The 23,146-nt window shown below is 47.4% G+C and overlaps 2 protein-coding genes across 2 annotated transcripts; both read right to left on the bottom strand.

Annotated features, from left to right (window-relative positions):
- Window positions 1–3,941: 3,941 nt before the first annotated feature.
- On the bottom strand, window positions 3,942–4,529 carry LOC123055744 (uncharacterized). The gene has a single exon (XM_044479626.1). It carries the CDS (start codon window positions 4,527–4,529, stop codon window positions 3,942–3,944), a length of 588 nt encoding a protein of 195 aa, XP_044335561.1.
- A 3,642-nt stretch (window positions 4,530–8,171) lies between these two features.
- On the bottom strand, window positions 8,172–8,926 carry LOC123049172 (uncharacterized). Its single transcript, XM_044472150.1, has one exon. The coding sequence runs from the start codon at window positions 8,883–8,885 to the stop codon at window positions 8,307–8,309; it is 579 nt and encodes a 192-aa protein (XP_044328085.1). The 5' UTR covers window positions 8,886–8,926; the 3' UTR covers window positions 8,172–8,306.
- Window positions 8,927–23,146: the final 14,220 nt, after the last annotated feature.

Here is a 23,146-nt window from a genome sequence, read left to right as displayed (position 1 = left end):
TTGCAAACCCTACAGCGGGGATCCCTCACGCTTGCGCGACATGGAGAGCACCATAGGACAACACCAATAATAAAACATGCAACTCAAACCAATGACGATCATCAATTAACCCATAGGACAAAATGGATCTACTCAAACATCATAGGATAGCCATACGTCATTGGGGAATAATATATAGCGTTGAGCACCATGTTTAAGTAGAGATTACAGCGGGTAAAAGAGGGGTTACACCGCTGCATAGAGGGGGGAAGAGTTGGTGATGACGGCGGTGAAGTTGTTGGTGTAGATCGTTGTCGCGATGATGGCCCCGGCGATGTTCCGGCGCCACCGGGAGAGAGGGGGAGAGAGTCCCATTCTCCTTCTTCTTCCTTGGCCTCCCCCCTAGATGGGAGAAGGGTTTCCCCTCTGGTCCTTGGCTTCCATGGAGGCGGAGGGGCAGGAGCCCCTCCGAGATTGGATCTCTCTCTCTCTCTCTCTCTCTCTCTCTCTCTCTCTCTCTCTCTCTCTCTCTCTCTCTCTCTATTTCCATCTGTTTCTACCTTCCCAGATTCTGTCCTTTCACCGTTTCTTAAATTTTCGGAGATCCGTAACTCCGATTGGGCTGAATTTTAACACGATTTCTATCCAGATATTAGCTTTCTTGCGGCGAAAGAAGGGCACCAACCGCCTTACGGGGTGGCCGCAAGGTCAGGGGGCGCGCCCTCCACCCTTGTGGGCCCCTCGAGCATCGTCTCACGTTGATTCTTTTTCCCAAAAATCACATATATTCCAAAAATAATCTCCGTAAGTTTTTATCCCGTTTGGACTCCGTTTGATATGGATTTACTGCGAAACAAAAAAAGCATGCAACAAACAGGAACTGGCACTGGACATTGGATCAATATGTTAGTCCCAAAAATAGTATAAAAAGTTGCCAAAAGTATGTAAAAGTTGTAGAATATTAGCTTGGAACAATCAAAAATTATAGATACGATGGAGACGTATCAATAAGACCCATTCGCTCCATTACCAAAAAAAGAAAATTCGTCATGCACAAACTCTGCAGTGTAGTACTCACTGCATTCATCTACCAAACGAGCAAAATACAAAGCTTTAACACAGTCAACTGAAACCCTACTATTCTGATTAAACAGTAGGCAAACGAGCTCGAATTGAACTTGAATTCTAGTAAAAAAAGTGTCGGAACACAATCCAATTGCTCATAATTGAGTACCAAAACAATCAAATGTAGTGATTTTGTTGTCGAGGGGTTCTTATTGTATTGTGGGAGGGGGCCACCCTCCGCCCATCATATGCCCTATCACGAGCTGAGTGCGGACGACGACAATGCCGTGGCCGACCGCGCTAGATCGGCCACGCGAGAGCCTCTTCGGTCTACTCCACAATAACGATCACATCGCATTGTCAAGGGACGTCGTAGTCCTCGAGGAAGACGGAAGATGTGTTTGGGTGGCATGGGGCTCGAATGAATTTGGGATGTCAACGGGGGTCGTATCGCAAAGGTACGGTTGTTCAGCTGCCATGGATGCGTGACGGGATTATAAAAAAATAAAGGGGGCTTTTTCAAAATGTGCATTTTTTGCATGGTAATACGTGTCTCATTCATATTATAAAGAACAAAGTATAAGTCACGTAAAGGCCGACATGACAAAACTGAAAAGATAGCAAAACATCTCCGAGCTTGACACCACGCTCGTCACCTGCCTCCGGCACCACCACAGCAGCCACCGAAGAAAAGAATGACGAATCACCTCCTCACCCGAGCTCGATGCGGCTCCATCCCTGATATGCAGCTTGGCGGACCTCCAAGGTGGCTCACCAAAAGTAAAGCCCTTGCTGTTGAACGAATCAGACCGGGGCAACACCCCGGACACGCCATCGAACTCCAGATCTGGCACCCCACCATGACTAAAACGCCGAAACCATACCTGCCATCCACGAACCACGAGCCCAACACATGCTCCGTCTTCCAGATGTCGTCGATACAGACCACAATCTGCACCCGCTCGTGGACTACCTCCCAAGCTCCACGTCGACACTGGAGCAAACGTCGTCACAACGGCGGAGCCCGAGGACATAGGCCCACCATGAGGATTCCGCCGCCGCCACGCCATCCTTACTTGAGCAGACTGGTTTCCAAATCCATCCCCAACCATAGGACCGATGGCCTCATCAGGGAAGGATCCGAAGAATCTTTATTCAACTATGTCATCGTCGCCGCCGAAGCAAAGACGATGAACAATCTAAAAACCTAGACTACGAAGGACTAAAAACGATCAACACACGTGGACTCGACGACCCCCTTCATCACCGACGATCGAGGTCACCGGCGGAGGGGAGCCGCCGGAGAACGGTGTTGGAAGATCGGTCTCCCCTGGCGGCGGCTAGGGTTCCAACCGCCACGGATGAGAGGAAACAACGATGCGTTATGTACGTGTGTACTGGTCTATTGTGTCATTTCAAAATGTGCATTGGACGCAGGTGTGGAAGGCGCACGTGGCAGCACCGCTACGCTCCAGAGTACACAGGACCGTACATGTTACTATGTATTTTCGGAGACGGTTGTGATACGCGCCATCAAGTTGGAGGATCGGAATGTGTAATTTTCTCCCTGTAGAAGGTACAGTTAACTCTAATAACAGAAAAACAATATAACTCACGATTTCAAAGTCAGCTGACATCGCAGTACACATCTCTTTCCCAAAAGAAAAATGAAACTGCAGATCTTCCTGTGGTGCTCTCAGCCTCTCAGGTGGCCTGCGCTCCGTGCTCGTAGACTAGAAGCATCACCGGAATCGGCGCGACGTGCGAAAAGCTCCTCATGCATTCATGTGACGCGAACCGTGGAGGTGCAGTGCGAGCTGCTCTCCCGCCTGAACGGGTACAGGATGACACTGCACGATGCCTCGGCGTCCGCGCTCACCCTGAACAGCCGGAGCGCCGCGGCCTTCCCCGCCACCGCCGTCTTGGCCTCGAAGGGCAGCGCGCCTGCCACAATGTCCACCATGTAGTGCCTGCTCAGGATGACCCTCGCCGCGTCAACCCGCACCCGCGCCCCGACCGTCCTCGTCGACCGCGCCGGGATCTTCCCCGCGGGCGCGGCGGACCGCCCCACCGCCGCGCCGCGGTACGTCACCGCCGTGACCACCTCGCCGTACCGGAACGGCGCGTGGCTTGGGTTGTGCACGGTGACGTCGACGGCCAGGGAGAAGTTGAGCGCCGGCGGGAGGACGGTGAAGGCGGCGAGCTGCGTGTCCACCGCCGTTGCCACCACACGCGGCGGGTGCGGGCGGAGCAGCAGGAAGTAGAGCGCGGTGGCGAGGGCGGCGCCGAGCAGGAGGGACGCCGCGAGCAACGCGCAGCAGCATATCACGGCGGCCTTCTTCTTGATCCTTGCCATGTTTGGCAGCAGCAGTTGTCTGGAAGAAACACGAGGGACGGCGGAACTTCTCGGTTGTGGCGTTTCTTGATCATTTTTAAAGTGGGTGGCGTTTCTTCAATTGTTGTTACTAGTGCTGGAATTGAAGCTTAGGCCGTGCGCATTGAAATAACAGTGACAATTCGTTTTCTCGAATTTGTGGGGTAGTATTTGAGAATGATTCGCTGTTTGTTTTTCAAGAATTTGTATTTCAAGAACAAGCAACGTGGGTTGCCTGGTTGTAACGGCCTTGTGGATCTTGTGAAGAACATCTCTTATTTTTCTCTGTATGCATTCTCAGGCTGCACAAATTCGGAAACATTGGCACACGCGGGGAAATACTGATTGTATGAGTGCACTTAGAAATGTTGACTACGTAGCATATACTATTATTTATTTTATACAAATACAAAACCCTCTATTCCAAGAGAAAAGCTTGCAAGCTCACCGAAAAAAGTTACTCACTCCCACAGTTCTTGATTGACACCCCGTGTGGGCTCCTCGCACGCACAGGTAAAAATAGTTAACCGACATTAACCGTGGACGTGCAGTCGGAGATGGTCTCCTGCTTGAGAGGGTAGGTGGTGATGCTGCAAGTCACCGCCGAGCTGGCCCTGATTTTGAACGTCCCCAGCACCACGGCCTTCCCGGCCACCGTCGTCCTCGTCTGGAACGGCAGCATGAAATCCGGCAGGTCGAGCAACTTGGAAGCCAGTTCCTGGACGAATTGGGGCGTGAACACCACCTTGTCCGCCTGTACCACCACCGTCCCGCCGACCGTCTGTGTGGTTCGCGCGCCCACCTCCCCCGCGAGCACCACCGACTGCCCCACGGGCGAGCCGTAGTACGTCAGCTCCGTCACCACGTCGCCGTAACGGAACGCCGCGTAGTTGGGGTTCTTCACGGTCACGTCCACGCCCAAGCTCATGTTGACCTTTGGCGGGAAGGAGGTTACTTCGAATTGAGTGAACGTCGAGCTCACCACCGTCGCCACCACGTGCGGCGCGCGCGGCCGGAACACGGTGAAGTAGAGCGCGACGAAGACGATGGCGAGGACGAGGATGAGGGCGAGCAGCACGCTGCAGCAGATCACGACGGGCTTCCTCTTCATCCTATCGAATCGGCTGGTGCGCGCTTGTTGAAGCCTTTGATGAATATCTTTGGGTTTGGATGTCAATGGGACGTAGTACGAGCAAATGAGACGGCCATATGTAGGACGGGGAGTTTCATTGGGATTACAGATGGATTTTGTTTCTGGCTGTTCGGCTTGGTGTGCGCATGCATTGTTATCCGTGTTGTTTTGTTTGGTTTCTTTGCAGGTTTGGGTGCGTCTGGAAAATCTCCCAGCCTCTGGTCTGGGGAGAACGGTAAACTAGAGGATGTACGTATAGAAGTACGTCTCGCATGTTATACCTCAAACTTAACGGCTGGTTTGGTTTGCTTAGCTTACAAGTTACATATATACGTACATGTGTGATTTCTGGGAAACTAAAATAATGAAACTAAAAACCAAGAGAGCAATCCTTGCGCAACTGTCATCATGTACATAACTTTTCCAGTAATTGCATAATGTTAGATAATATTACCTGAGGGTAGTGAACATATGTTTCATCTCTGCAGGTTTCGGTTCGTGGTCCGTTGCGGATCCGGAGCCAACGGAGGTTTGGTGGTATAGGATGGGGGCCGGAGAAAACTTTGATCGGCTTGTTCGGTCCGGCATCGGCAATGTCTCTCGACGTTGTTACCCTTCATGGAGGCGATGTCGAGGTCTCTCCTATCCACCTCCAAACCCCTCCTGGAAGAAAGTCCAAAATTCAGTCTAGATTGGGCGCGGCGTCGTCCTTCGCGCCGTACCCTCCATGGAGGCGCCGTCTTGGGAGGTTCTGCTGTTCGGCAGAGAGATGTTGTGGGTGATGGACTCCATGTAGCTCCAACAGCGGCGACGGTGTGGAGGCTGCAAGGAGGTGCGGCGTTATTTCTGCTGCGTCGATGACGACGAATATTGGCAGCATGGTGCAGTTGGATGTCGACGACGAATGCAGCTGGATGGACGAGCGCAGGGCAGTGGCGTTGTCTGGCGTCATGGTGGCGTCGACAACTGACCTAACAAGGTCTTTGCGTCGGTACCTGCTTTGAAGATGGTTAGGTGGATGACGGCTGCGGTAGCCTCGGTGAGTGCGCAACACCGCTGTGTGACCCATTCCCGATATGTGGCTGGAATGGGGCAACCGGCATTAGATGTTAGGTTTCAGTGCGATGTCTGTTTGGTATTAGGCTCGGGCATTCGGCACCCCTGCATCAAGGGGATAGGAATAGCGACAGGTGTCGCCAAGATGGTGGCTTCAGACTTAGTGATGTAATTATTAAATGGTTGTATGCATCATTCAAACACTCATCGAATCTATTGACAACGACGTCCTGTCACCGTCACCGCAGCAGTTGTTTGCTTCTTCATACTCGTTTCATTCCGTTGCAACTTACTCCTACATCATTTGGAATTTTCGGCGATGGAGGTGGACGGGTAGACCAAGTCCAGCAGGAAACAACAGGTCCGCATGTAGGCAGGACAAATCATTAAGCATTGTTCTGCGTACCTCACTAAGCTATAACGCTGGCTGTTTCGACGGTTACATTGCCCGGCCTTATAAAATTCTAACCCAGGTGGTGTGCCTACCAACTTAGGCCGTGCACCTTTCACTCTACAAGGGCATTATCAGTGCAGGGGACAAAAGAGGGCAGGGAACAAAAGAGAAGACGTAACAGTATGCGCCCGCCCTGCCTCACCAATGTTTGCTCACACCGACAACGACCTATAGTACCTTCTCACGAATGATCTGTTGCAGTCCCTGACCCGCAATCGTTTCCATGTTTCAAAGGGACCTCCTATATGGCGACTAGCGCACCCCCGCTCCCCCGCGCGTCCTCATGGGCCGGCCCATGTGAAAGGCGGGAAGCCCCTTTGTTTTTTATCAGTTTTTCACTTTTTACAAATAATTATTTCCCAATTTTTTTACAAATAATTCGAGATTTTAAAAAGTTGTGAATTTTGAAAAAATGTTTGTGAATTTAAAAAATGTTCATAATTTAAAAATAATTATTTGTAAAATGATAAATGTTCATGTTTTCAAAAGCTGTTCCTGATTCCAAAAAAACATAATCATATATTAAAAATGTTCACATATTTTAAAAATTATTCATGAATATTTTTTAAAAAGCTCATCAATTTTAAGAAAATGTTAAAAATATAAAAAGATGAACGCAATTTCAAAATATGTTTGTGAAATTCTATAGAATGTTCATGAATTTGTCAAAATATGTTCACGAATTTTAAAAATGTTAACGATTTCAAAAAAATGTTGATGACCTCCTCCAAAGAATGATACTCTCCATAACTATAATTATTCTCTCGTCCAAAGAATGATAATCTTCATATTGATGTGATCTTTCTACCCAACGCTCGATGTTACTTTTCATAATTAACGTGATCTTGCTGTCTAATGATGCTCTTCATAATTAACTTGATCCTTCTGTCCAACACTCAATGTTAGTTTTCATAATTAACGTGATCCTGTTGTCTAATGATTCTCTTCATAATTAACGTAATCCTTTCGTCCAAAAATATATACTCTTCATAATTAACGTGAAACCAACAAACTGTACGAAATCAAACCAAACCAAACCAAGATGTACCATCACAATCACAGACTCCTCTTTAATAGTAAAGCATTATGATAGGTTTCTGCAATGCTATAACTGCATCATCCAGCCAAGAACCGTCTGGGATTGGTCAGGGGCAGATCCATGGCACCCCGTCTAAAAGTGCAAATAATTTACACTATACATCTAAGGCTAATTGTCTAAGTGCATCTTCAACGCCGACCACAAGGCAGATATGATATATTTTTGTGGGACTCGTCTGGATACGACAAGTGCCCTGTGGCGGATGCCGGGGACTGCCGGGCAAGCTACTTGGCGGCGTCGAAGTAGAGAGGCTGGTTTTGCTCCGGCTAGGACGGCGACGGCGGCGGCGACCCTGTCCTAGGCCCCGCCCAACCCCTGCACCCCATCCCAGGCCCCACCCGCCTTGCTCGTTGCCCTTCTTTATGTCGGCCGCCTTGTCCTTTGCCTTCGATTTGAGGCAGCGGGCTTGCCTTTGTCTCCGAGTTGATCTTCCGAGTGACCACCTTCTTCGGATTCTCCACCTCTGTCGTCTCCAGCAGCTTTTCGTATGGGTCCATGCGGCTGCGGCGAAAAGGGCGAGTATTGGTATGGATAGCGACAGGATGGTATAGTCGAGAGGGTGGAGAAAGGGAGGAGATTGTCACAAAAATTGCTCCAAATGGGCAGGCTATGCCTCGGTTTTGGGTGGGCCAAGGGTGTCAGAGTCCTATGTGTCAGGTGTCCGGACTCTCGCAAAGCCCCCTGATTTGCGGGAAAAATGGACAACCGAACCGATCTGTGGACAAATACGGGACATCATTGGATGGTTTGCGTCGGACAACTTGGTCCGGATGGTTACGAGCGGTTTGAGAGTACGCGTTACAGATACCCTAACCTCTTAATGCTATTTTAGGACATTTTTTCAGAACAATAATGGTAATTTAGACCTAGCTATGGTCTTTGAATTGTATTTTATAATGTTTGAATCGTCGTATTGAAATTATGTTGTCTATGCATTATATTTGTATAAACCGTGGGACTCCAGTGCTGAAGTTCATGGGCCCGCCACTAGAACTGGTAGAGTCATTTGGAATCAGCTTCAGAATGTACGTATGTAGTAGGAACTCGCAACCGGAACGTCCATAGTTTCCGACTTACAAACTGGAAAGAATAAATAAAGGAAACAAATTGTGGCACAAGAGGATGGATGGATTACGAGCGACGCACGCTAGTAATTACGTCCAGGCCCTGTGCGGACCCTCGAGACGCAGTTCGAGCTGCTGTCCCCCTGGAGGACGTAGACCTGGACGTAGCACACCACCTCGACGGTCACGCTCACCTCAAACGCGCGCAGCACCAGCGCCTTCCCGTCCAGCCTCACCACCACCACGAACGGAAGCGCCCCGGCCACCACGTCGCCGGCGAAGTGCGGGCTCTCGGCCACCTTGAACCCGTCCACCTCCGTCACCGGCGCCACCCACGACGTCGTCCGCCTGCCGATCTTGCCGGCCGGCACCACCGTCGTCCCCACGGGTTCGCCGTGGTACGTCACCGCCGTCACCGTCTCCCCGTACCGGAACGGCGCGCGGCTCGGGTTGCTCGCCATCACGTGCACGCTCGCGGACAGCGTGAGCGACGCCGGGAGGAGGCTGAAGTCCTCGACGGTGGTCTCCACGGGCGACGTCACCACGCGCGGCGGGAGCGGGCGGTACAGGATGTAGAGCACGAGGGAGAGGATGCCCAGGATGACGAGAACGGTGAGCAGCACGCAGCAGGACAAGGCGTGATGCCTCTTCCTCCCCTTCATGGCCGGTGGATTTTTCACTCGACTCGATCGCGTACTTTCGGTATGGCCTGTATGTGTACCTGGTTGTGTGCTGCGTCGATTAGGATCTGGCTCCCGTTATATTTGCTACGTTTCTTGTTTGTATGTTTGGCGCGTGGTCTGAGATTTCTTGCCCATGGGTTTTCAGTCCGGTTGTTTAGAAATTCGTGTGCATTCTGGGGAAAGGAAATGGCTTGTTGGTGGTGCAGGGTACTGCGGTATGGTACAACTCACTCTGTTTTTTAGGTTCGGTTGGAGGATGCCTAAAACTGAAGGAGAGCTCGTTTGGGTCCTTTTGATTTTTTATTTTTATTTTCGAGAAACTTCCGATCTATTCATCTTCAACAATGACAGTACAACGAACACTAGGGATAATAAAAATCACATTCAGATTCATAGACCACCTAGCGACGACTACACGCACTCAAGCGAGCCGAAGGCGCGCCGCCGTCATTGCCCCTCCCTCGCCGAAGCTGGGCTAAACGTATTGTAGTAGACAGTCGGAAAGTCGTCGTGCTAAGACCCCATAAGACCAACGTAGTAGATAGCGTAGATCAGAAGGATCCAACCTGAAAACACATGAATGTAGACGAACTACGACCAGATCCGAGCAAAACCACCATGGCAGATCCGCCGGAGACACACATCCACCCGTCCACCGATTATGCTAGACTCACAATCGGGATGGGGCTAGGCGAGGAAAACCTTATTCCATCTTCAGGGAGCCGCTGCCGTCTTTTCTTCCTGAACAACACACAAACCCTAACAAAAACGTGAAGGAACAATTGAAACAGAGCCCTCTCGCAGGCAAGGGCCGAGATCCACCGTACCACCGTGGCCCTAAGGCCACCGAAAACGAGACAGATCGATGGTGAGGCCGGCGGGAGGCAGGGGAACCCTAAACTTTTCTTGAGGAGGAGGCAACCCGCTTGGTTATTTTGGTCAGACAATTGGTTTCTTTTGATTTGATCACCGAAATGCTATAAAAGACTGGGTTTATCAAGAAACGCCTTTTGTCGGTCGATTTTGCACGTAAATCTTAAAGCTATGACATGTGGCAATTTTTTGTGAGACATACTATTCGCTCCCAGGAATGTTCCCAGATAATGACACAATCGTTCGCTCCCACACACCCTTCCAAGGGAATGACTCCGTATGTAGAAGCCTATGTAGAATGACACTGCCTACATGTAGCTGACAATTACGGACGATAACTATTCTGCGTAGCATGACAGTTGGGTTTGTTGTACCCTGACAATTCCTGAACATGCGCTGCTTCGCAAGACGGGTCATCGTTGGCCTTGTACCAAACCATCCCTACCCCTTCCTTCCGTTCATTTGGCCATGAAATCTGCGTGAAGTCTATGCCAAATTTCGTGGAGTTTGAACATTTCAATAGCTCTCAATAAAAAGAGTAAATCTCGGGCCGTGAGAAACATTTGAAAACAATAATGTTCGGAGCTCATTTTGCCTTTTTTGCCACGAGCTCTCAGAATGTCATTTTGCCATGAAATTTTGCACGCACCTTACGCACTCCAGCATCTTGAATAAAAAAAGAATTCAGATTTTTTTGATTTTTTCTATTTTACCGTTCAGCGGGTGCAGATGAGCCTGGGCATTGAATTGAATATCGGACTTAAGGGCCTTATTCTAAGTCCGCGCATGGCCTCATTTCTAAAGGAACTTTCCCTTTTTCTTAGCCTGCAATTCTCTTTGTTGTAGTATGCCAAGTTCCTGAAAGCGCATGACAATTCTCTCTGTCGTAGGAGCCTCCTCGAGGGAACATTCGTTCGTGCTAGGATTCTCCAATAGAAAACGTCAACCCCTACCAGGATCCTTTGATGATGGATTGTTCAAAACTTGAAATACATGTCATACTTTTTATTTTGCGGATCAGTAGTGAAGGCAAAATAAGTATGAAAAAATTGGTTTGTCAAACGGTAAAATTGGCAACAACAAGCTGGACAAAGGAATTATTATAAGGGGCCTGCTACGTGGCAGCCCGTTATTAGTCGCATCCCCCACCTTTGGATCGCACACCTCGTGGCCTCGTTTCGTTCTATGTGTACCCGAGATTCCTTCACCCTGCACATCTCCTTTATAGCCTTGAAGCCGTTTCCAGCACCGACGATCTCCCCCAACATTGGCCACAATCCAATATCGTCGCGCTCCCGCTAACACCGGTTGCATCATCGTCGTCGTTGCAATCATCGCCACTCAACGTTGTCATAGTCGAAGTTTCTACAACGTCGATGCTACAACCAATCCACCGCATCAGTATCATTGTTGTTGGTGAATGGCGAGCGGCACAACATCAAGTAATCGAGGTTGAGGCAGTCGGCGATGCTGGAACCAACCCCCTTGTAGCATCGCAACCATTGCTGCTGGTTGGTGCGTGTCAAAGTCAAGTCCAACGTGTAGCTATTGGAGATATGCCTAGAGGTAACCGTGCGATGATATTATTTATCCCTATGTATTCATCAGTTATTTGTATTGTCCTTGAACGTCATCATTGATATGTATCAATAAGTATATGAATTGTTTGTGAGACTATATGTTATATGATGATTGTTCGAGTGGTCCCTAGTTGATAAGATTATGCAGACAAATATCATTTGAGTAGTATACGGTTTGGTTGATGATTATGTTTCGCAAGTCATGGGTATAGAGATGTTATCCCGATAGTATGGAGTTGAGGATGGGGGACTTTGAGACGCAGTGAGATATTGTCTATTAGTCTCAAGTAATCACACATCACAATAATAAATTTGTTAATGAAAAAGTGCAGCTGAAGCACCATATATTCCAAATCATTATTCCACTTGTATCAGCAAAATATTCCAACATTATATACAAATGATGTTTTTCTTTCTTCTTTTGTTCTATTTGTTTGTTTGCATATAAAATACAAGTCAACAAAAGAACTATCACACGGGACAAATGTCCAAATAATACAACACATATGGTCCACCAGTTCTTAAAACATTGTTCCATCACAAATTTCCCACCAATTCTTAAAGCATTGTTCCACCATAAAATGTCCGACCAATTCTATATACTAGGTGATTTACCCGAACATTGCGGCGGGATTTTAAAGATTAATTTCAGATGTACTCCCTTAGTTTGTTTTTAGTCTGCATATAACATTTGTCTGAAGTCAAACATTGTAAAGTTTGACCAACTTTATAGTAAAAAATAACAACATTTACAATACAAAATCAATACATTAGATGTGTCATGAGTTGAATTTTCATACGTTATAACTTTCATATTCTGGATGTTGATATTTTTTAATATAAGTTTGGTCAGACCTTGCATAGTTTGACTTCAAACAAATCTTATATGCAGAGTAAAAAGAAACGAAGGGAGTATTATGTATGAAGAAAATAATTAATCTAAATCAAAAGCTATAATTTTTCTAATGTAGAAATTTTCCATACTTGCACTGTGTGAGAACAAAGAGTATGCATGAGGTTTGCATGGGGCTGTAAAATAGTGTTAGTGGATGCTGACATGGCACATTTGATGAGATGAAAAGTTGCATGTTGAAAGAATTAGTCAGTGAGGATCAGCTATTTGGGAATAGTGGAAAATATTCCAACATTATATACAAATGATGCTTTTCTTACTTTTGTTGTTCTATTTGTTTGTCTGCATATAAAATACAAGTCAACAAAAGAACTATCACACAGGACGATTAAAAAATGTACCTAATACTACACATATGTCCCACCAATTCTTAAAACATCGTTCCACCACAAATGTACCACCAATTCTTAATATACCAGATGATTTTCCGGCGCGCAGCGTGGGAATTTAAAGATTAATTTTAGATGTATTATATATGAAAAAAATGATCTAAAACAAAAGCTACAACTTTTTTAATGTAGAAATATTTTGTACTTGCACTGTGTGTACAAAGAATATGCATGTGGTTTGCATTGGGGTTGTAAAATAGTGTTAGTGGATACTGACATATTACACTTGATGAGATAAAAAACCACATGTTAAGAGAATTAGGGTTAGTGAGGATCAACTATTTAGAAATAGTAGATATTGCAACCATAAATAAAAGTGTTCTGTAGGTTCTAGGAAGTGTTTTATTTATACACCACAAATGTATCTTGTAATTTTATTTGCATCTGTTTATTGCCCTTGAGCATACCTTTTACTTGGGCTTATGTTGTTGGCAGGGTTATTTTAACTTAGACTACATTTATATTGTTCTCTCTAGATTAGGGCATCTCCAAGAGTGACCCTTAAACTGCCCACATACGTTTGGACTGCGCTGTCCGGACCGTGGAAGCCATCTAACACGGCTGTGTATCGGTCCGCAGGGCGGCCTGGTCGTGTTTCTCCCGCAAACTGGAGACAAACATGGGGGCTTTGCGGGTGTCCGGACCGCTGCTACACCCGCTTCTGACCGCTCTGGCCCACCCAATCCTCCCACCCGCCCCTCCCACGCTTTCCAACCCATGCGTCACGCCACTTGCTGTGTTGCATTCATGCCGGCCCAGAGCATGCAGTTGCCGACGTTGATGCCCTCGATTTGACCGGACAGGAGGGCGGCGCAAACGGACGCGACCTTTCGTTGCCGGCATTGAAGCGGCGCGCCGGCCGAGAGAGCGCCGCCCTCTGCTCGCCCGGCTGAACATGCCTCCTCGCCGCATTCAAACGGCCGCAGACTGCCCACCTTCTTCCATTAAAACCCATGCGTGTCTCGATAAACCTACTCCGGCCACACGTCCGTTCGCGAGCCACCTCTAGCATTTGGGGTTGTCTTATTTTCATCTGGATTTTGACCGTAGTCGGTCTATATGATTGTATTTTGGATGATGTATGATGATATTTATGTATTGTGTGAAGTGGCGATTGTAAGCCAACTCTTTATCCCATTCTTGTTCATTACATGGGATTGTGTGAAGATGACCCTTCTTGCGACAAAACCACTATGCGGTTATGCCTCTAAGTCGTGCCTCGACACGTGGGAGATATAGCCGCATCGTGGGCGTTACAAGTTGGTAATCAGAGCCATCCCCGACTTAGGAGCCCCCTGCTTGATCGAATCGCTGGCGTTGTTGAGTCTAGAACAAAAATGTTTTGAGTCTTAGGATTATCGGAGAGTAGGATTCTTTTTACTCCTCAGTCTCTTCGTCGCTCTGGTGAGGTCTCCTGACGTAGAAGTTTTGACTACTCTCTCCTCAAATTTTACTAATTTTTTTTTAGGATCACGCGGGTATCTTGGAATCGTTACGATCGATTTGTGATGAGAATATTGTTCTTGGTGCCTCCTGTCATTTAGGGGTTGTGGCAGTGTCCCGGGGAGTTGAGCTCCGAGGTGTTGTCGTCACAATTTTATCGTTGCAGTTCTGGAATACCTGAGTTTCGCCGACATCGAAATCTCTTTTATGTAGTTGTTGGTGAGATCACCTCGACGCCACCCAGTACTGGGGCGGGAGTTCGGGAGTATTGCCATAACTTGTATAACGGATGTTTTTCGAAGGTTGAGGTAAACGATTTCCGAAGGTTTCTTGGTTATGTGTTGACGGATGGATACAGCTGGATCTAGGGATTGCTAGTTTGGGTGATATATATTTGTGTCCCCTGTATCCCCTACACCAGATTGCATAACCAGAAAGTTTCGAGAGTTTATAAGTGGGAATTCAAGTAGCCTTAGGATTTCTTTCCGACAGATGCATGATATGAGATTGGGGTTCGACGTCTAGTGGTCCGCCTGTATACGGTTGATTTTACAGTGGTCTCGTTGTGTCTTAAAGAGTCCATGGCTTTGCCGACTCGGGGACGCTTCGTATGTCATGTGCACAGCCTTGTACATGATGGTGCTGTACGATTGAGCCCGTGTGGGCCCCACCACGAAAACTTCGGACGAAATATCTATCATATGTTTGTTCCGGCTTATTTTGCAAGCCAATACTTTGTTTTATTTTGTATTGTGGTATTCGAGTTTCTTCGAATTCATTTATTCATTCCATATCTTTTTCAAGTGGCTTCTCAACTTATGGAAGTGTGATGTTTTACTACGGAATTCATTCGTTCATCTTCGTTCGAATGTTTATTGTGAAGACTATATGTTGCAATTTCTGTCCGTTGATTCTACTTATCTTTTGTCTATCAAGATGCTAACGGATGTCATCCTCTTCAGGATGGCTCCGCCAACGCGTCAGAATCCGGATCGCAATGAAGGGAGTCAAGCGAACCCTCCGCCACCACCTCCACCTCCGGAGGCATGGCAGGCAATCATGGCAGCCACCAACGCCAATGCTCAGATGATTCTGCAACTCTTGCAAGAACGTACTCAAGGGCAAGGCAATCAAAGCAATCAAGGTCAAGGAAACAATCAGTTTCACTTTGCCACTCTCAACCAGTTTCTCGCAAATCAGCCCAAGTCTTTCAGCTACTGTGCCGAGGCCACGGATGCCGATGATTGGCTCGTGGACATCAACAAGCATTTTGAATGTAGCAATGTCAGGCCTGAGGACTTTGTCAAGTTCGCTTCTTTCCAGCTCAAGGACCAAGCTGCTGATTGGTTTCAGCAATACAAAGATTCCAGAGGAGGTCGTGTGATCACTTGGACTGACTTCTGTCGGGACTTCAAAGCGCACCACATTCCACAAAGTGTTGTCGAGAGCAAGCGTGAGGAGTTCCGCAATCTCAAGCAAGGAAACATGTCTGTGTATCAATACAACATTCAGTTTCAGAAACTTGCTCGCTTCGCTAAACAAGACATTCCTGATGAGAAGAGCATGATCTATCACTTCAGAGGTGGCCTTAAAGAGGATCTGCAGCTAGCTCTCGTTCTTGTTGAGCCTACTCAGTTTGATCAATTCTACAATATGGCACTGAAGCAAGAGGCTGCTCAGCTCAAGTGTGAGGCTTCTAAGAAGAGAGTCAGAGACGCAGTTCAGTCTTCTTCTTCCTCACTTGTGACAGCTAAGCAACAGAAGTTCTGGTTGCCTCCTCCTCCTCCGTTTCGTCAGCCTTACCAGCAGAAGAACAAAGGTGGCCATGGTTCTTCAAACTCTTCCAACTCTGGCTATCAGAACAAGTCTCAGAATCAAGCTCCAAAGTCCAATGCTCCTTATCACCGTCCACTCTCAGAGGTGACTTGCAACAAATGTCAACAGAAAGGTCACTATGCTAACAAGTGCTTCAACCAGAGGCGTCTTCCTCCTCCTCCTCCTGTCAGATCTTCCAGCAATGCAGTGGTCAAGCATAATCCGAAGTTTGCAAAGGTGAACATGATGAATGCAGCTCAAGCGGAGGAATCTACTGATGTGATAATGGGTAATCTTCCTGTTAATGATATTCCTGCAAAAGTTCTTTTTGATACTGGTGCATCACTTTGTTTCATATCAAGACCTTTTGCATCCAAGCATGAATTGCATTTCCAAGGATTGCCTAGGCCGTTAGCAGTTGTCTCTCCGGGCAAATGCATGAATGCAAGTTTCATGGTTCCGAATGTTACCATCAAGATGGGCGACTATAGATTTCAGTCTTCTCTAATTGTTCTTGGTGACTCGGATATTGATCTTATTCTCGGGATGGACTGGCTTTCTAAGAACAAGGCTCAACTTGATTGCGCTGCCAGGGAAATTCAATTGACACACTCGTCTGAGGATGTGATTATTTTTGCTGCTCGTGATGAAACCATTCGGTTTTTCTCTCTCAATGAGAAGGGCAAATTGGATGCCATCTCTCAAATTCCAGTCGTTTGCGAGTATCAAGATGTCTTTCCAGAAGAGCTTCCGGGTATGCCTCCGCACCGGCCAGTTGAGTTCGTTATCGAACTAGAGCCTGGTACTGTACCCGTTTGCAAGCGTCCATACAAGCTTGGACCTAACGAGCTGAAGGAATTAAAGAAGCAGCTCGATGAACAAGAACGTCTGGGTTTGATCAGACCGAGTTCTTCTCCATGGGGATGTGGTGTTCTTTTTGTCAAGAAGAAGGATGGCACGGACCGACTTTGTGTCGACTACCGTCCATTGAACAAGAAGACAATCAAGAACAAGTATCCACTTCCCAACATCAATGAGCTATTTGAGCAACTCAAAGGCGCTAAAGTATTCTCGAAGCTTGACCTTCGTATGGGTTATCATCAGATTCGCATTCGTGAAGAAGATATTCCCAAGACAGCATTCAGAACAAGCTTTGGTTCTTATGAATATACTGTCGTGTCTTTCGGCCTTGTCAATGCTCCTCCAGTGTTCTCTCGGATGATGAATTTCATCTTCAACCCCTATACCAATGAATTCGTTCTGGTGTATCTCGATGATATCTTGGTCTTCTCCAAGAATAAGGAGGATCATGCCAAACATTTGCGATTGGTGCTCGACAAGCTCAGAGAGTATCAATTCTATGCGAAGTTCTCCAAATGTGAGTTTTGGCTCAATGAAGTTCTTTTCCTTGGTCACATCATCTCTGCCAAAGGCATCGCTGTTAACCCCGAGAAGGTGTCCGCAGTTCTGGATTGGGAACCTCCTCAAAATGTCAAGCAGCTCCGCAGTTTTCTGGGTCTTGCAAGCTATTGCCGGAGATTCGTTGAGAATTTCTCCAAGATTGCAAAGCCTCTTTCCAACCTCCTACAGAAGCATGTGAAGTATGTCTGGTCTCCTGAGTGTGACGTCGCTTTCAACACTCTCAAACAGAAACTAGTCACAGCTCCTGTCTTGACTCCTCCTGATGAATCCAAGCCGTATGAAGTTTTCTGTGATGCTTCTCTCCAAGGTCTCGGTGCTGTGTTAATGCAAGAGAAGAAAGTTGTGGCTTATACCTCTCGGCAGTTGAAGCCCAACGAGAAGAACTACCCCACTCACGATCTTGAGTTGGCGGCAGTTGTCCATGCTTTGGTTACGTGGAGACATCTCTTGTTGGGAAGACAAGTGGACATTTTCACTGCACAAGAGTCTCAAGTATATCTTCACTCAGCCCAACCTCAACCTCAGGCAGACTCGATGGGTCGAAATGATTCAAGAGTACAATCCGAGTATCGAATATACTCCAGGCAAAGCAAATGTCATTGCAGATGCTTTAAGCAGGAAAGCTTATTGCAACAGCTTAATTCTCAAGCCATTCCAACCGGATCTTTGTGAAGCTTTCCGCAAGCTGAATCTCCAAGTTGTTCCTCAAGGCGTTCTTGCCAACCTCATAGTATCTCCTACTTTGGAAGATCAAATTCGTGAGGCACAACTCCTTGATGCCATGGTGAAGAAGGTGAAACGTGGTATCGACAAGGGTCTTTCCAAATACAAGTGCTATCGCATTGATGACAGAGACACTTTGTTCTTCGAGGACCGGATTGTGGTTCCGAAAGGTGATCTAAGGAAATTCATAATGAACGAAGCGCACAATTCTCTCCTTTCCATTCATCCTAGAAGTACGAAGATGTATCATGATCTCAAGCAGTCGTATTGGTGGACTCGAATGAAGCGAGAAATTGCTCAATTCGTGAATGAATGTGATGTCTGCCGAAGAGTGAAAGCAGAACACCAACGACCAGCTGGTCTCCTCCAACCTCTTGCTATCCCAGAATGGAAGTTTGATCATATCGAAATGGACTTCGTGACTGGATTTCCAAAGTCCAAGCGCGGAAATGACGCTATCTTCGTTGTCATCGACAAGCTCTCTAAAGTGGCTCATTTCCTTCCAATCAAAGAATCCATCACAGCAGCTCAGCTGGCAGAGGTCTACACCTCCAGAATTGTCTCCTTGCACGGCATTCCACAATTGATTTCTTCAGATCGTGGAAGCATCTTCACCTCTAAGTTCTGGGACTCCTTCCAGAAGGCCATGGGCACAAACATTCGCTTCAGCACAGCTTTCCATCCTCAAACTAGTGGCCAAGTCGAGCGAGTCAATCAAATTCTTGAAGATATGCTCAGGGCTTGTGTCATTTCCTTTGGCATGAAATGGGAAGATTGTCTTCCATATGCTGAATTCTCCTACAACAACAGCTTCCAAGCGAGTTCGGGCAAAGCCCCATTCGAGATTCTATATGGCAGAAAGTGCCGTACTCCTCTCAATTGGTCAGAGACTGGTGAATGCCAACTTCTTGGCAATGACTTAATCACTGAAGCTGAAGAAATGTGTAAAGTCATCCGTGATAATCTCAAAGCCGCGCAATCGCGTCAGAAGAGCTACTATGATAGTAAGCATCGTGATTTGGCTTTCGAGATCGGAGACCATGTCTACCTCCGCGTCTCTCCAATGAAAGGCACTCGTTGCTTCGGTATCAAAGGGAAGCTTGCCCCTAGATACGTGGGTCCTTTCAAGATCATTGGCAAAAGAGGCGACCTCGCCTATCAACTTGATCTTCCTTCCAACTTCACGAACATGCACGATGTGTTCCACGTGTCACAGCTCCGCAAGTGCTTCAAGACGCCTGAGCGCACTATCGACTTCGAAGAGTTTGACCTTCAAGAAGATTTGTCTTATCATGAGCACCCAGTTGCTATTCTTGAAGAAACTGAGCGCAAGACTCGCAACAAGTCTATCAAATTCCTAAAAGTGAAGTGGTCGCACCATTCCGACCGGGAAGCCACCTGGGAACGCGAGGACCATCTCCGTTCCGACTATCCGGAGTTCTTTCAGTCCTAGATCTCGGGACGAGATCCTCTCGTAGTGGTGGAGTGTTGTAACACCCCGCATGTAACTTGCCATATTTGTAACTCCGACTCTTGCCATTTCCGGCTATGTGATATGTTTTCCCTCCGTTGTCGGGTTTTGTCTTTCGTTTTGTATTTTGTCATGTCATGCATTTTCATATCATGTCATCATGTGCATTGCATTCGCATATGTGTTCGTCTAATGCATCCGAGCATTTTCCCCGTTGTCCGTTTTTCAATCCGGCGCTCCTATCTCCTCCGGTGCATCCCTCGAGTTTTCTTTCATGTGCGTGTGTCAAACTTTCTCGGAATGGACCGAGGCTTGTCAAGTGGTCTTAATATACCACCCGGAGACTACCGGTCAAGTTTCGTTCCATTTGGAGGTCGTTTGGTACTCCAACGGTTAACCGGTCATCCGCAAAGTCCATTTGAGTGTCCAGCAAAAACCCCCTCTAAAACCAGCCCAAAACCCACCAAACTCTCTTCCATGCTCTAGGTCGTTCGATCACGATCGTGTGGGCGAAAACCGCACCTCATTTGGAGCCTCCTAGCTCCCTCTACCTATAAATGTGTGGGCATCCCGATTTACAAACGCAGTCTAAACCCTAGCCTTCCCCCTTCTCGCGCCTCCGGACGAAGCTGCCGCCGCCCGGACATGTCCGCCGCACTCAGCCGCCGCCCCCGAGCCAGTCGTTGAGCGCCACGTGGCCCCGCGCCGTCCCCGCGCCGCCGGCCCGCCGGCCCCCGCGGCCCGAATCCCTCCGCCGCCGCCCGGGGCGCCTGCCCGCGCCCGTGGTTCGCCGCCCTCGCCGCCTGCCCTCGCCGGCGCCGGCCGGTCCCGCTAACTCCGCCGCCGCGAGCAACTCCGCCGCCGGCCGTCGCGCCTCCCGAGGCCGCCGCCTCCTCGCCCCTCCGGTCGCCTCCTCCTCCACCTAGCGCCGCCCGCCGCCGGTGCCAAGCTCCGCCGTCGACCCACCTCGCCGGAGCTCCGGCCGGCCCGAGTTCCACGACCCCCGGCCAGATCTGGATCGCCGTGCCCGTAGGTTGACTTTTTCCCCGAGCCCTCTTTTTCTTCTAAGTCCTCAATTTATCTCAGCATGTGCTCCTGTTCGAGATGCGATAACTTCTTGCATGTAGCTCTGATTCACGCGTATAATATGTCAAATTGTTCGACTCGTGATGCTCTTCATTTTGTTCAATTGCACCATGTTCATAAGAGGTCATCTTGATGCCCAAATCTTCGTTGGAAGAGGGCTAGTTGCTGTTAATCTCTGGTTCTTGTCAAAACTTGGAGATTTGTCATTTTTGTATCATTTAATCTGTGCATCTTTTGAGCATGAGCTCTACATTTGTTTTGACGTATGCCATGCCATCTTTCCAGTGGTGTAGTCCATGTATTTTTTTGATTTTTGTGGTGACTAGCACAAGCATGCAAAGTAGGCCCCGTAATATTTCTGATTTCAGGGACTTAGTGATTTCTCTAAGTCTTTGTCTGCTGTAATTTTGTTGCCATGTAAACTTGATGCTACAGAGAGATCCATGCATATTTTGGAGATGTTCAGTAAGGATGTTTTGTATCTATAATTGTAATTGATCTATTCCTGCAATTGTTTGCAATTTTAAAGTGACATAGAATGACTCAATCTTGCTCTACTTTTGCTATAAAATATTTCTGGCAGAGTCTTAACATGATATGCATTTTTGCCAAGCTTATTGTAGTTGATCCCTACATGCTATGCAATTGTTCTTGCCATGGATAGCTTCATAAACATGCCATCTTGCTGTAGGTATGCTTGGTTTTTCATGTATTGCTCTGTAGTGAGTGCATCAAGCTCACAAAGAGGCCTACATATTAATATTTCTGCCATGCTCTGTTTTCTGCTAAGTCTGGAACCTGATAACGAAACTTGCTATGTTTACATGCTTGCCATCATGTCTTCTGGTCCTTTTTGGCTTATGGTCAGTAAGGGACTTTTGTCAAGTGCATTTAGTAGAACACTACCATGCCTTGTTTTGCTATATTAAGTTCCTGTAGCATGTTGATTTCATGCTCTGAACATTGCTACCTGATGCTGATTTCTGCCATGTCCAGTTTTTCACAGTCTGTGAACCTGTAATCTTTTGCACTTTTGCCATGCTTGTTTGAGCTTGATATGTTGTGAACTAGCCATAGCTCAGTGTTCATCATTTGTCAAGCATCTCCTGTAGATTACTGCCATGTGCTTTGTTGCTATGTTGGGGTGCTGTAGCTTTGTTACTTGTTGCATTTTAAGTGTTATCTTGCTGTTTATCGCAGATTCGTGTCATTCTTGTTTTGCTTGCCATTTGCAAACCGTGCATCCGATTCCGGTGATCTTTATATCTATTTCGACCGAAATCATCTCATCTTTCCAGTGGCATGCTTGGTTTGCCAAGTTACTGCCATATTCATCTTTTTCCTTCCAGAGCACGCATATGCATCGCATATCATATCTCGCATATCATACATGTCTTGCATCATGTTGCTTGTGCATTTCTCGTTGTTGATTGTGGTTCCGTTTGTTTGTGTTCTTGTCTTGGGTAGAGCCGGGAGACGAGTTCGTGAACGAGGAACCTGTCGAGTACGCTTACGAGGATCAAGCTTTCGGCAACTCTGAGAATCTTGCAGGCAAGATGACCACCCCTCGAAATCACTTCTATCTTTGCTATGCTAGTTGTTCGCTCTATTGCCATGCTCGCTACCTATGACTTGCTATATCATGTCTCCTATTTCAGCCATGTTAGCCCCTAACCATTTTTTCCTAGCAAACCGTTGTTTGGCTATGTTACCGCTTTTGCTCAGCCCCTCTTATAGCGTTGCTAGTTGCAGGTGAAGTTGAAGTTTGTTCCATGTCGGAACATGGACATGTTGGGATATCACACTATCTCTTATTTAATTAATGCATCTATATATTTTGGTAAAGGGTGGAAGGCTCGACCTTATGCCTGGTGTTTTGTTCCACTCTTGCCGCCCTAGTTACTGTTATACCGGGATTATGTTCCTTGAGTTTGCGTTCCTTACGCGGTCGGGTGATTTATGGGACCCCCTTGATAGTTCGCCTTGAATAAAACTCCTCCAGCAAGGCCCAACCTTGGTTTTACCATTTGCGACCTATACCTTTTTCCCCCGGGTTTTCTAGAGCCCGAGGGTCATCTTTATTTTAAACCCCCGGGCCAGTGCTCCTCTGAGTATTGGTCCAAACCGTCAGTCGCCGGTGGCCACCAGGGGCAACTCTGGACTGGCCTATCGGAAGCTTGGACAATCCGGTGTGCCCTGAGAACGAGATATGTGCAGCTCCTATCGGGATTTGTCGGCACATTCGGGCGGCTTTGCTGGTCTTGTTTTACCATTGTCGAGATGTCTTGTAAACCGGGATTCCGAGACTGATCGAGTTTTTCCGGGAGAAGGTTTATCCTTCGTTGACCGTGAGAGCTTATGATGGGCTAAGTTGGGACACCCCTGCAGGTTATTATCTTTCGAAAGCCGTGCCCGCGGTTATGAGGCAGATGGGAATTTGTTAATGTCCGGTTGTAGATAACTTGTCACTTGACCCAATTAAAATACATCAACTGCGTGTGTAGCCGTGATGGTCTCTTCTCGGC

This window comes from Triticum aestivum, chromosome 2D (genome assembly GCF_018294505.1).
Source record: "Triticum aestivum cultivar Chinese Spring chromosome 2D, IWGSC CS RefSeq v2.1, whole genome shotgun sequence".
Lineage (NCBI taxonomy): Eukaryota > Viridiplantae > Streptophyta > Magnoliopsida > Poales > Poaceae > Triticum > Triticum aestivum.
Note: the sequence above shows the minus strand (reverse complement) of the source record. Positions and strands in the feature narration are given on the sequence as shown.